This window comes from Gossypium arboreum, chromosome 9 (assembly GCF_025698485.1).
Source record: "Gossypium arboreum isolate Shixiya-1 chromosome 9, ASM2569848v2, whole genome shotgun sequence".
Classification (NCBI taxonomy): Eukaryota; Viridiplantae; Streptophyta; class Magnoliopsida; order Malvales; family Malvaceae; genus Gossypium; species Gossypium arboreum.
The window spans coordinates 9,338,544-9,352,066 of NC_069078.1; the positions used below are offsets into that span (position 1 = coordinate 9,338,544).

General features: G+C 37.1%; 1 protein-coding gene, 1 non-coding gene and 1 pseudogene across 5 annotated transcripts; all 3 read left to right on the top strand.

Moving 5' to 3' along the window:
• The first annotated feature begins 366 nt into the window (after window positions 1-366).
• Window positions 367-473, top strand: LOC128281126 (small nucleolar RNA R71). Its single transcript, XR_008271340.1, has one exon. It is a non-coding gene; the product is annotated as a small nucleolar RNA R71 (small nucleolar RNA).
• A 4,903-nt stretch (window positions 474-5,376) lies between these two features.
• Window positions 5,377-7,584, top strand: LOC108452823 (aldo-keto reductase family 4 member C10-like; annotated as a pseudogene).
• A 502-nt stretch (window positions 7,585-8,086) lies between these two features.
• On the top strand, window positions 8,087-13,039 carry LOC108453519 (DEAD-box ATP-dependent RNA helicase 46-like). Of its 4 annotated transcripts, none has more exons than XM_053019062.1 (9): window positions 8,087-8,321; window positions 9,012-9,369; window positions 9,669-9,824; window positions 9,966-10,034; window positions 10,575-10,844; window positions 11,008-11,358; window positions 11,485-11,762; window positions 11,853-12,242; window positions 12,376-13,039. In XM_053019062.1, the coding sequence occupies exons 2-9, from the start codon at window positions 9,052-9,054 to the stop codon at window positions 12,602-12,604; spliced, it is 2,061 nt and encodes a 686-aa protein (XP_052875022.1). In that variant the 5' UTR covers window positions 8,087-8,321; window positions 9,012-9,051; the 3' UTR covers window positions 12,605-13,039. The 4 variants fall into 4 exon arrangements, with proteins under 4 accessions (XP_052875022.1, XP_017607152.1, XP_052875023.1 ...); XM_017751663.2 differs by having other exon boundaries at window positions 9,028-9,369; XM_053019061.1 differs by lacking the exon at window positions 8,087-8,321 and adding an exon at window positions 8,343-8,865 and having other exon boundaries at window positions 9,028-9,369.
• Window positions 13,040-13,523: the final 484 nt, after the last annotated feature.

The following is a 13,523-nucleotide window of genomic DNA, read 5'->3' on the forward strand; positions in this document are numbered from 1 at the left end:
TGCTCGTTATCCATGCTGTGGCCATAAGGTTGGTATTTCGAATAGTTTGTTCCACCGCTATTTACTTCACATTGCATTACTTGGTGAACCTGTGAAGAACTAAGAAAACCATCAATCTTTTTATTCAAGAGTTCTACCTGATTAGAGAGCATAGTGACCGAATCGACGTTATAAATGCCTGCTATTTTCGTTGGCTTTGTCCTCATGACTTGCCACTGATAGTTATTCAGTGACATCTCCTCCATAAACTCATAGGCATCTTCCGGTGTTTTATTATTGATGGTTCCGCCCGTCTCTGCGTCAACCATTTGCCGAGTCGAAGGATTCAGACCATTGTGAAATGTTTGTACTTGGAGCCAAAGTGGTAACCCATGATGAAGGCACCTTCTCAAAAGGTCCTTGTATCTCTCCCATGCATCGTAGAGTGTTTCTAAATCCATCTGCACAAAAGAAGAGATATCATTACGTAATTTAGCCGTTTTAGTCGGTGAAAAATATTTTAGTAAAAATTTTTAAGTCATTTGTTCCCAAGTAGTAATTGACCCTCGTGGTAATGAGTTCAACCACTGTTTAGCTTTGTTCCTCAATGAAAAGGAAGACAACTGAAGACGTATGGCATCATCAGAAATGCCATTAATTTTAAATGTATCACATAGTTCTAAGAAGTTGGCTAAATGAGCGTTGGGATCCTCATTCTGCAAACCATCAAACTGAACAAATTGTTGTATCATTTGAATAGTGTTAGGTTTTAATTCAAAAGTATTTACAGCTACAGCAAGTCTAACTATGCTTGACTCAGTTCCTGTTAAAGAAGGTTTAGCATAATCATACATAGTGCGTGGAACAGGATTTTGATTAACTGCAATTACAGGAGGTAGCTAATTGTCTTGGTTTTTAGCCATCTCTTCGGTAGGGGGTTGAGTATCGTCTTCTTGCTCATTTTTCGTGTATCTTAAGCTGTGCCTTATTTCTCTTTGGTTTCTATAAACTGTATGATCGATTTCTTCGTTAAAATGTAATGGTCCCGACGGGTTTCTTCTAGTCATAAACTATAAAAATCTGCCAAGAGAAAGAAAGAGTAGGTTAATAAATAATAATAATAATAAAATTAAATTAAATTGCAAGAAAAATAAATGGCCAAAGTAATAAAAATTGAGCGTTCCTAATATCTTAGTTCCCCGGCAACGGTGCCAAAAACTTGATCGCGTTATTTTGTGATAGGTTTTAAATATTTATAATTACTCGTTCTTAAACTAGCTATTATTGCGATGTAGGCAAGTGTACCTATCGAACAGTAGTATAGTTTTAGCAAGACCGGATTGTCGAACCCAAAGGAACTAAAAGTACTAGTAATGACTGTCTTTTTATTATCTAGCCTAAGGATAAAGATGTTTTGTTTTAATTAACTAATTATCTAAACTAAGAATGCACAGAGAAAAAAGAATTGGGGAATTGCTTTTGGAAAAAATTGATGGACTTAAGACAATACCTAAGGAAAAATCCACCTAGACTTTGCTTGTTATTCTGGCTCCGAATTGGATGATTTATTCATTTAACTTGTTCCGTAAAGATCCCTAAGTTATGTTATTATCCCTATTCAAGACTAATAATGTCTAATCCCTAGATTGAATAACCGATACTTTTCTCTAATTAACACTCTAGGGTTACATTAACTCGATCTATGGATCCCCTTATTAGGTTTCACCCTAATCCGGTAAAATCTTGTCACCCTATGTCTAGGCGCGCAATCAACTCCGCTTAATTATGACAAATGTACTCTTAGACAGGGTCTATTCCTCTTCTGAATAAGAGCATGCCTTGAATTAGTATCTTGGGATATCAAAACAAGAATTAAGAATACATAATTAAGAACAAGTTAAATATTTATCATACGATTCAGAAAATAATAACAAGATTCGTCTTAGGTTTCATTCCCCTTAGGTATTTAGGGGTTTTAGTTCATAACTAAATAAGAAAACATCTCAGGAGAATAAAGAATACAAAACATAAAGAAAACAGAAAACTCCTGAAGGGAAATTGAGGAGAGATCTTCAATCTTGATGATGAATCCGGCTTCTGAGATGGATCAATCAGCTTCCTTGTAGTAATTCCTTACTCCCTATTCTCCGTCTCTCTTTTCTTCCTTCTCTAGGGTGTATTTATAGGCTTCGGAATGCCTAGAAGCCCTCAAAATTAGCCTTTTCCAAATTGGACTCAACTTGGGCTCGGCAGGGACACGCCCGTGGCACACGCCCGTGTTCGATTACTTCAGGTCGTGCTCGAGCCTGCCAAATTGACACGGCAGTGTGGTTTGCCCATGTGAGGAGGCCCAGGCCGTGTTGATTTTGTACATTGGCCCATTTTCTCCGTTTTTGGCCCGTTTCTCGTTCCTTTCGCTCTCCTATGCTCTCATAAGTATAAAACATGAAATTAAAGCATTAGGAGCATCGAATTCATCAATTCTAATGGGAAATCATCCATAAAATGCATTAAACATGGGGTAAAAATATGTATAATTTATGGTTTATCACAGTGAGTATTTTTTTTATAATATGCATATTGGTGGGGCTATGTTTTTAGGGGTGTGTGTATCATTTTTTTAATGATTATGTTTTAAACAGGCATGCTGACTGTTTTTTAGGTGTGTTCCATCACATGCTTGTGGGGACAAGTATCAGGTTGAAAGTGGTCTAGGTAGCCAGCATGTGGTGGACTTAGTTGAGAATTCCTGCTCCTGTAGGAATTGGGGTCTCACTAGCATCTCTTGCATGCATGCATTAGTTTTCATTCATTTAAAAGAAGAGTTCCTAGAGGCCTATGTACAAACCTGGTATACCAAGCAAACCCAGCTTCAAATTTACTCCAACTTTGTATGTCCAGTAAGGGGTCCTAAACAATGGGTTTCTTTGTCAAACATGCTACCAATATTACCTCATCTACTAAGAAGGCCACCTGGCAGACCTACTAAGGTGAGAAGGAAAGAGCCTGATGAACCATAAACAACAGAAATGTTGAGCAAGGAGGGGTGGAGATAAGGTACAGTAAATGCAAAAGAGTAGGCCACAATAAGAGGAGTTGCAAAGGGGAAGTTGGCCAAAACATTCCCGTAAGTCATTTACCTTAAGTTAAGTTACAGTATACTTCTATGTATGAATTTGTTTGTTTTTCAGATTTCTCTTGTTCTTGTAGGTTAAAAGACATAAAGTTGGTGTCCCAACTCAGCAACAGGCTACCCCAAATCGGCAAGAGGGTACCCCAACTCAACAAGCTGCCCTAACTCAGTTACTTACTGCCCCAACTCATCAACAAGCTGCTCTAAGACAAAAGCTCCCATTCAAGAGAAAACCAACCACTGTTAGATGGATGCCTTCTACTCAAGAGTCATCCATGACAGACCATTGATGATGATGTGAACAAACTACATTTTGTTAACTTTTTGAAAATGTGTAAATTTGTCTGCTACTGATTTATTAATTTGGTAGATAATTTTTTTGTAAATTTTCTTATGATTGCTATTGTTGATAAACTTAGGCATAGTCACTGAAATTTTTTTAAATTTCCCTACAATTCACATCTGTTCAATTATGGTGAATTGTAGGAAAATTTGGCAATATTTTGCCCCTCATTCCTTTTGTAAACAGTTTGGTGTTTTCACCTTAATATTTGAGCATTGATCCATGCTATTTGTTATATCTTCTCTTCTAGCATATGTTTCTTTTTTCCATCTATTATATTTTCTAACAACTGTGTGACTATTGAGAAATGTGTGAGAATTGAGAATTGAGAAATACATATGTTTTTTCCATCTGTTATCTCTTCCAACGTGTGAAAAATTGACAAATGCATAGGTTTTTTTCCATCTATGGTCTTTTTCTGATATATGAGTATTGAGAAATATAAATGAAATGAGCTAGTTAGCCATGTATACCAGTAGCCATGTATAATACTTGTTCTAGCAATTTGTAAATAAGAACATGAGTTGGTTAGTCATGGATACCAGCAGTCATGTACAACATATGTTAAACAACAAAAATATTCCAAAACAATTTGTAATCAACAAAAATATCCCATTTCAAGTCTTTCAAGTGTTTGTAAACAACAACATGAGCTGGTTAGCCATGTATACCAGCAACCATGTATCGCATATGTTAAGCAACAATAAACCGGCAGCCATGTATACCAACATAAGCAACAATTTACCAGCAACAAAATTACAAAACATAAGCTGGTTTTCAATGAACATAAAATGATTTTTAAGCTTTTAAAAACAACAAAACTGTTACAATTCCAAGCACCAATAACCAGGTTCTTCTCTCCCTCTTCCTTGCATCCTCCAATGTCTTCACTTTTTTTAGAAGACCCAACAACACAATTCTTGAATGGGGCGTCAATGGTGGATCAAACCAGCTGAAAAACTGACATGGTTTTCGAAATCGACTGCCGAATTTCTTACACCCAAAAACCCTCCTACCTGGGTTGTCATTGGACCAAGACGCGTTTAATTTGGCTGGGTTTCCACAATGGCACACTGGAATCACTTCAGGCATCTCCATTTTTCCTCTTCTCCTTCTTCTTCTTCTTCTTCTCTTCTTCCTCCTCCTCTTCTTCTTCTACTATTTTTTCTAACCCTAACCTGGTACTTCAACAGTCTGATAAAGTTAGACTAACCAGCCAGCTGGACTGCCATTGGACGCCGTTGCTTGCCATGTCACTTTGCCGTGACGTCTGTGACGAAAAACGACAAAATAGACTGTTTTGTAACTTTTTGAAAGTTGAGTGACTGAAATGAAGCCTAGGTGACTGTTTTGTTAGCTACCCCAAAGTTGGGTGACTGTTGGTTTAATTTACCCTTATTTTTAAAAACTGCCTATTTGTATAAATAATTTCAGAAATGGCCTCGTACATAACTCCTTTTAGGGTGTGTTTGTTTGGAAGTAAAACATTTTCTGGAAAAGCTTTTCAGCCTTTTTCCAGTGTTTGTTTGGCTGAAAATATTTTCCTAATGTAAAATCTTTTACAAAACACGGTAAATGAGATGAGTATTTTAGGGAAAATATCTTACAAATTTTTAATCAGTAAGACATTTTCCGGAAAATCTTCCTTACCTCTCACCATATTCATATTCCTCCCCTCTCACCATATTATTTCTCATTTTTCCGTTTTCATCTTCCTTCTCCTTCTTCATCCAATTCCCTTCTTCATCCGTTCTGTAAGTTTTTTATGCTTTTTATTTTCTGTATTTCAGGCGATGTGTTGATTGCAAAAAATGTAAGGAAGTCTTTCGGCTCTGTTTCATGCTCGATTTGCCTCGAAACGGTTACTGATAATGGAGACCGATCGTGGGCTAAGCTTTAATGTGGGCATTAATTTCATTTGATGTATTGCCCTGAGAGCTCTGGTTTTGGTGATGCAACTGATCCGCCTTTGAAGTCTGGGAGTGAGCATAGGCAGTTTCTGAATTGCCTTAAGAAGGTATGGAAGGCCATGGAAGGCCTAGTCGATTCTGGTTTAGTTCGAGCTATCGGTGTTAGCAATTTCGGTGTTCATCAGATCAAAGAGTTGTTTAAATTCGCAAAAATTGTAACCTGTTGTTAATCAGGTATGATAGATTTTCACGCATTTTTTAAATTTACATTTGTTATAGTCTTCGATCTTTTTGTAGATTTGTTGAGAACTCATCGGATTTCATTTTAGAGGTCTAGATCAGTACATGGACCGATGCAGAAATTATCAGTTTTGGAGAGATAGCAGATAGGCACAAAAAGACACCTGAGCGGTATACCTTTTATTAACAATATCATCTCGGTTTTACTTTATTTATCATTCTACCTTCAGTTTTCTGTGTTTCTTCGGACCTAAAGTAGGCTAATGAATGACTTCAAATTTGTTGACAATATGTTGACCTTATTCATTGATGTAAAATATCAACATATTGATCCTGGTGACTGACAAATTATTTTATCCCTTACTTTGTTGTCGGATTTATGGGATCATTTCTGAATGTCAAAATGATATAAGGTGGAAGGTACAATAATAAACACAATTGAACTATTTTAGATTATTACTGGTGTTTGAAGTGCATGAGTATATAATGAATGCTTACGGATACAAAATTTTAGATGCATCCGGCTTAGGGTCTAATTGAACATAGAGCTATTCGCTGACCTGACACAAGAGCTCAGTTAGAGCTTGTGTTTATCATCTATCAAAACTAAGTCTATACTTTTAGCAGAAACAAAACTGAGAAGAGTTGGGAATATCAGTATCTTTTGTGGGAGAAAACAAAAATCCATATTGTAGGATTCACTTATATGCATCAATGTGTCGGACTTTATGAAACAATTTAAGACTAGTTTCCATTTCACAACAAAAGTAAAGAGGGGGGCTTCCTTACCCAACTCTTCCCCGTATGCTTATGGTTAAATTTTTTGAATCTCTAGGTCAGTCTTGTATGCCCAACTGCTTTCTAGTAGCCGAATTTATATCTTTCAGATGCTATAACCTTGCATTGAGTAAAGTGGACAAAAGACTCACGGAACTAACACAAAGCTTGAACATTGGAGAAAAAGAGTTGCATTCAACTCCGTCCCAACAAAATAACACCATATAATAAGGGAAGCCTACAACTGATTAAAGTTATTTGTGCAAGGAATAGTCTTATGCTTTTATGAGTATATATGTTTGTATTATCATGATTGGGCTGTAATAAATGTGTTTGGAAATGCGATGAGATGTGTAGTAGGATTGGCCCAAAGATTTTTTCTTTTAACATCAGCATGATGGTTGGCATGGGATATCTTATGTATTTAAAGCTTCATATGTATAGTGCATGGTTTTCTTATCAAATAACTTGCAACTACAAGAATCCAAATTTGTGGGTTATTTAGCATGTCTATCATTTTTGGAGCATTTAGGATCACGATCATTTATGGTAGAGCAAATGTTGATCTTAACAACCATTTTTATTAGAACTATGTTACTTGGACTCTAAGTCCGATGTAGGTATGTTAATTTTTCTCTGTTTTTCCATGTATTTGAAAGATTTTTGGAGGGTTGTATCTCCGTATCCATGTTTGAATATGTTCTGGACATGTCCGTCCGCTTTGCTTGTTTGCAGGTAATTCTACGGTGGGGGTTTCAAAGAGGAACCAGTGTTCTACCATATAGCCTAAAACCCGACAGGATAAAGCAAAATATTGACATATTTAACTGGTCTCTATCAGATGATGAGTGGAACCGCTTGAATCGGATTGAACCATAGGTATGTTTATATAGAGATGGTCCTTTGAACAATCTCTCTGATCGAGGCTTCATGTTTGGTAGTGGTCCTCTTCAAGCTGTTCGAGAAATGGAAGATGACGCTGAATTTAATGCCTAATATGTTGTGAGCATGTTGTTTTAAGGATAATGTCCAGATTTTGCATTCAATCATGTCATTGCTCGGTTATAATATTTGCTGTTGCGTCGCCATCATTAGCATAGCTTTGAGTTTGTTGACGATGGATAGAAAGTCAAAGAGAAGAACATTGTAATTGATATGTAGTTGCAGGTTTTACTTTTTATATGAACAAATGGTGTTTCATATATATGTGTGCAAACGTGTTTTGTTTGTAAAACATCATTTGTGCTCTTCTTCTTAGCTTTATATAGTCAAACAAATAGTTTTTTTTCTGATTTTCTGTTCCTCTTTATAAAGTTACATTTGTTGGAGTTTTTGGACACTTTATCTGGATGAAGTATGAAGCTTTATCTAAATCTAGAGCAATAATGCAATAAATCCGGATGAAAAATGAACAATGCAATAATTGAGTATTTATTATATATTTAATTTGATTTATTTATTTATAAATAAATCATTGCAATATATGTAAAAACAATTTAAAATAAATTTTTAAAAAATTTATTAAATAACAAAAAATATTTTACATAAATTTATTTAAACAAATAAATTATTTTTTAAAAATTATTTTCCGTATAATATTTTAGTGGAGCCTTAATTTCTCCCGATTTAATTTTAAAAAGAGGATAAAAAGAAGAACAGCTGTCCAAAAGCGCGTACTTTCGGGATATTTTGGTTCATTTTAATTTAATAATAAATCCAAATTAAAATAAAAATTAGAATTAAAAAGCCTATAAATTTTCTCCTTCTATCAACAGCCTATTTTGAATTTCTCTCTACCTTTGTTTACGGAAACGCAGCGAAGAGAGAGAACGCAGAGCTAAGGAAAACCCTAAAAATAGCAGAAAAATTATAGTTCTTTTTAATTTCGATATTCAAACCATCAACTGTTCCTTCAGCTTCCTCGAAACGATAGCGTCAGGTACTTAGGTTTCCGTAAATTATATTTGAGTTTTTCATATCTGAAATTTGTTTTTATATTTTTAGATGCCAATCTCAATCCCCTCTAATATTTGATAAAAGAGGTGAGAGTTTAGGGTTCTAACTTCTAATTACCCCTTTTCAGATTTCCTTTTGATAAATTGCATTTGGCTTAAACTGGGATAACGGTTTTGATTTTTTATTAATATAGTATATGATGAGGAAGAGTGGGGTTTTTCCGTGTTGATTTTGAATCTGGCATCTGATTGAATGTGAAGCACGTAGGTTTTGGGAGTTATTTCTTCTTATTCGTTAAGCACGTAGGTGTTGGGAGTTATTTCTTCTTATTCGTTATTATTGTTGGAGTTATTAGGTCAGCTTTAGTCAGAGTCTGCATATGCACGATTAAGCATGTAGTTGTTGGATTTGATTGAATGTGAAACTTTTGACTGTTGGAGTTATTATTGTACTAGTTATATTGCCATCCGTGAGTTCCGAGCTTAGCTTAAACCTGGGAATGCATGGTTAAAGTACAAATGCAAGAGGTAAAAGGAAAAGTAGTGATTTATTATAAATGAAAAATTGATTAAAATGGAAGTTCAGGTCATGGTTTTGGTTATCCAAGCGATTTGCCTTTTGAGTTTGTAGTTATGATTTCTTTTATTAGTTTCTCATTTTTTCCTTTTTGGAGTTTTTGGTGCTTGTAGATTTTTATTGTTGCTTTTCTTGCAATGGCTGCTACTGCAACTGCTTCTTTTGCGGGCCCAACATTTGCTCCGCCAGATCCCACTCTTCCCAAACCATGGAAAGGCCTAGTTGATGGTAAAACTGGTTATCTCTACTTTTGGAATCCAATAACCAATGTCACCCAATATGAGAGGCCCACAATTGTAGATTCTGTCCCGAAGTCTTCCCCAGTGCGTTCTTCAATTCAGATTCAGCAATATTCTGAAGTGCGGTATGGGTATAATCCTGACAAGGAAAATGATCGTTATGGAAGAGGCAACAATGATGCATCAAAACCTGAGCCAGTATCAAGGTTTAACCAGGTATTTTTTCTACTTCTTTACTCTAAATCTTGCACTTGATTTATTTGGTTTTTCTTGTTGGTCTTAGTTGAAATTGAAAATTAGTACATTTGTCTTAACTTTGAGTAATGAAGTATGTCCCTTTTCTTTCTAGTGTCTAAAATTTTCAATTTGTCGCATTTGATTTTGAATTGGTTCTTGTTAAACCGTCAAACTTCTAGAAGCTTGGGTTTTCAAAAATTAAAAGTGTTAACTTATAGATAGTTATATATGTCTGTTCTGCGAACTAGGATTAATTTGATGTTCATAATTTGCAATAGAATGCAAGTGGTGGACCTATTCTTTCCCATAATACACCTAATGGGACTCACGGCTCTGTGGTTGGAGGATCTTCTGCTGGGAGACATGGATTAGTGGCTGAGGGAAGTAATTTGTCTGGTGATGCTTATCGCCATCAGCATGAGATAACTGTAACTGTGAGTATGATTGTTACGATATTTTATTACCCATCTTAGTTTTCTATGTTTAGTCAGGGACTTTGGCTTCTGAAAATATCATATTGCTGGGTAACTGATTATGTTTCATGGATCAAATTTTATTCCTTAAATTTTTGTCAGGGAGATGAAGTGCCTTCACCCTTTTCATCATTTGAAGCTACTGGCTTTTCTTCTGAGATACTTAGAGAGGTATACTATTCTTCTCCTATATCCTTTTGGTCTTTATAACATTGGTGGATTTTGAAGTCAAATATTGTAAGTTAAATCTAAGAATGCAAGTTGAATGCTTCTCGTGTAAAGTTCTGTGGTTGCTTGAGGTCCCAGTTGAGTGTCAAACTCATGTAATTCTTTTGCCATCTTTACTCTTTGTCGCAGGTGCGATGTTTGCTCCTTGGAGGAGCTAATGTCGTACGCTGTGGTAGCCTCTTTGGGGGCCTTGTTTGTAATTTGAGCTGCCCTTACATGGTGGACCAATTTTTGGAAGGGCTTTCTGAATGATCTTCGTTCGGAGCTGGGATTGCTGTTGCTGATAATTCAGTCTGCCACTCGTTCCGAACGGAAAAGGGGCCTCCTGTTCCTGCTTGCTTGAGCAAGCATTGGCTGCCTGCATAGGGGGATGATGCTTCTTCTGGCATAAATCACTCCTGTATGACAAACCAACCAAGTCTTGAAGGTGGTACATCTGCTGACAGAGGATCCTGATTTTTTCTTTCTATTGCTTTTAAACAGGTACACAGTGCTGGGTTTTCTGCTCCGACCCCAATCCAGGCTCAGTCGTGGCCAATTGCATTGCAAGGTAGAGACATTGTGGCCATTGCTAAAACGGGTTCTGGGAAAACTTTGGGTTACCTAATTCCTGGATTTATGCATCTCAAGCAATGCCGTAAAGATCCTCGAATGGGTCCAACTGTGTTAGTATTGTCACCAACGAGGGAGTTGGCTACTCAGATACTAGATGAAGCTCTCAAGTTTGGGAAATCCTCAAGAATTAGTTGCACGGTATGTTACCATTTTTTGAGTCAAGATTTCAAATTTGTTTGTCTTTTGTTGTAGTTTTATCATCCTTCAATTGCAGTGATAATGTTTATTATATTTATTACTTGGGATGATCTACCATTTATGATTTTTATACTTACGTGAGTTCTCATATGTTTTTTTGCAGTGTTTGTATGGAGGAGCACCAAAGGGTCCTCAGTTGAGAGAGATTGAGAGAGGAGTAGATATTGTGGTTGCTACTCCTGGCCGGTTAAATGATATTCTAGAGATGAGCAGAATCAGCCTTCGTCAAGTTTCTTACCTTGTGTTAGATGAGGCTGATCGCATGTTGGACATGGGTTTTGAACCTCAAATAAGGAAGATTGTGAAAGAAGTGCCTAGTTGCAGGCAGACTCTCATGTACACGGCAACATGGCCGAAGGAAGTCCGGAAAATTGCTGCAGATCTACTCGGAAATCCTGTTCAGGTCAACATTGGCAATATCAATGAGCTTGTGGCAAACAAGTCTATTACACAGGTTTAAACTCCATTATTGCTAATCCTGATTTTAATTCAAAGCAGAAAATGGCCATTATTTTGTAATTTCTATTGAGGAAGGGCTACTTAAATGTCCTATAGAATTAACATTTCTCTTGTTTTGCAGTATGTTGAAGTATTATCACCAATGGAAAAACACAGAAGATTGGAACAGATACTGCGCTCCCAAGAATCCGGATCCAAAATCATAGTTTTTTGTTCAACCAAGAAGATGTGTGATCAACTCGCCCGCAACCTCAGTCGACAGTTTGGAGCTGCTGCTATTCATGGAGACAAATCTCAGGCTGACAGGGACTACGTACTGAATCAGTTTCGAACTGGGAGGTCACCAGTGCTTGTTGCTACTGATGTTGCTGCTCGGGGTTTGGACATTAAAGATATCAGGTAAGTCTTCAATATTTTCATGTTGACTTTATTACATCAGCTATGTTGGTATATCATGATACCGATTGCATTATTTAACATCTTTCTTAGGGTAGTAATAAACTATGACTTCCCCACTGGAGTTGAAGATTATGTTCATAGGATTGGAAGGACTGGAAGGGCAGGTGCAACTGGATTGGCTTATACATTCTTCGTCGATCAGGATTCGAAGCATGCTTCAGATCTCATCAAAGTTCTGGAAGGAGCAAACCAGCTGGTGCCCACTGAACTTCGTGATATGGCTTCATGTGGTGGTTTGATGGGAAGGCCTAGGCGTTGGGCTCCAAGTTCTGGTGGCTTTGGTAGGGGACGTGGTGGACGTACTGATTTGGGCTATGGTGGCTGGGACAGTGGAAGGGGTGGTCGTGGAATTTCTACATCCTCTACCTGGCTCGAGAAAACCGGCGGAGGACGTGGAAATGATCATGAGTCTCGTGATAGGTAAATAATGATCTATTATACTTAGTGTAGTAATGGATTTGTGTCGGTCTTTGCGTTATTCTTTTTTGCAGTTTCGTATATCAATCTTTGACATTCACCCATGTTTCTTAACCCTTCTTATATGTACGAACAGGTACAATCGTGGTTTCCATGGTAGTAATGATAGGAGACGAAGTCGCAGTCGAAGTCCTGCTGGTTGGGGTGATTGTCATAAAAACACTGGTCATGATCGTAGCCGTAGTTGTAGTGCTGACAGGTATGATAAGGGTCCTCGCTTACACGAGGAGATGATTAAACGTGATCGGTCACCGCCACTGCAACAACGCATGCCCCCTAACAGTAATGGGTTTCGAGGGAGCTGAGAAATTTTGTAGATTGATGGAACCCTTATCACAAGAAGGACGACTTTGGAGGATCATATGGTGATTCTCAGCACGAGCGCAGATCTGGATATGTGAATGGGCCTCATACAGGTTCTGGCAATGATGAGTAAAGGCAAGATACATCCGTATGATCATCGATCTCCTTTACCTCAGAATTGAGGCAATATGTTGGTTCTATCTCTGCCTTTTGTTACTCTTGAATTACGTAGAGCTAGCGGCAAAGGCATAGAAGTTTCAGAAGTTTGACGTTTCAAGTGGAATTTTTTGTTGATTTATCTTTAGACAATTTCCAAGTGTGTTCAGAAAGAAGGCAAAGTTGTAACGTATAATGTACTATAATGTGATGGATATGACTCGAGAGTTGCAAAAATTTTCTATAATAACTAATAATAAAGTAATTTATTTTTCAGCTCATAGGAATTTATCCAATTAGCTAACAGTGACAGGATTCACATTGAGAAAATACTTAAGAGGCTTAATCACACGAGGAATATTCATCGAATTGTAGAAATCCAAGAGTTTGGAAAATAACAATTTTCCAGCAAATCTTTAAATTGAGGCCACGGGTCTATTGTGAACTCTCAACTGCTACCCAAAGAGTGGCCGGAGGGACGGTTTCTCAATGATGTTGATTCCTCGATCTCATACTTTTAGATCCGGATCTAAATAATGTCATTTGACATGCTGACAAAAGAGAATGCCTAGCAGTACAAAGATAAGGATGACGTTTCCCAAATTGATAGGAAACTAAAATGGGTTTCAAAATCTAGAAAGGAAAGCATGCTGGGAAAGAAATCTATTTTGCATATGAATGTCTCCCTGATTATTGCTATTTCTCCCATTTGTGGGAGATTCGGATGACATAGCAGGAAGGGGTGTACCCACTGCCTGAGTATTT

Excerpts from the sequence above, each read along its gene's own strand:
- LOC108453519 (XM_053019061.1), top strand. The coding sequence starts at position 8,842 with ATGGTTAAAGTACAAATGCAAGAG. Across the intron at positions 8,866-9,027 it reads TTAAAGTACAAATGCAAGAG|ATTTTTATTGTTGCTTTTCT; the intron begins GTAAAAGGAAAA and ends TGGTGCTTGTAG. Across the intron at positions 12,243-12,375 it reads GATCATGAGTCTCGTGATAG|GTACAATCGTGGTTTCCATG; the intron begins GTAAATAATGAT and ends ATGTACGAACAG.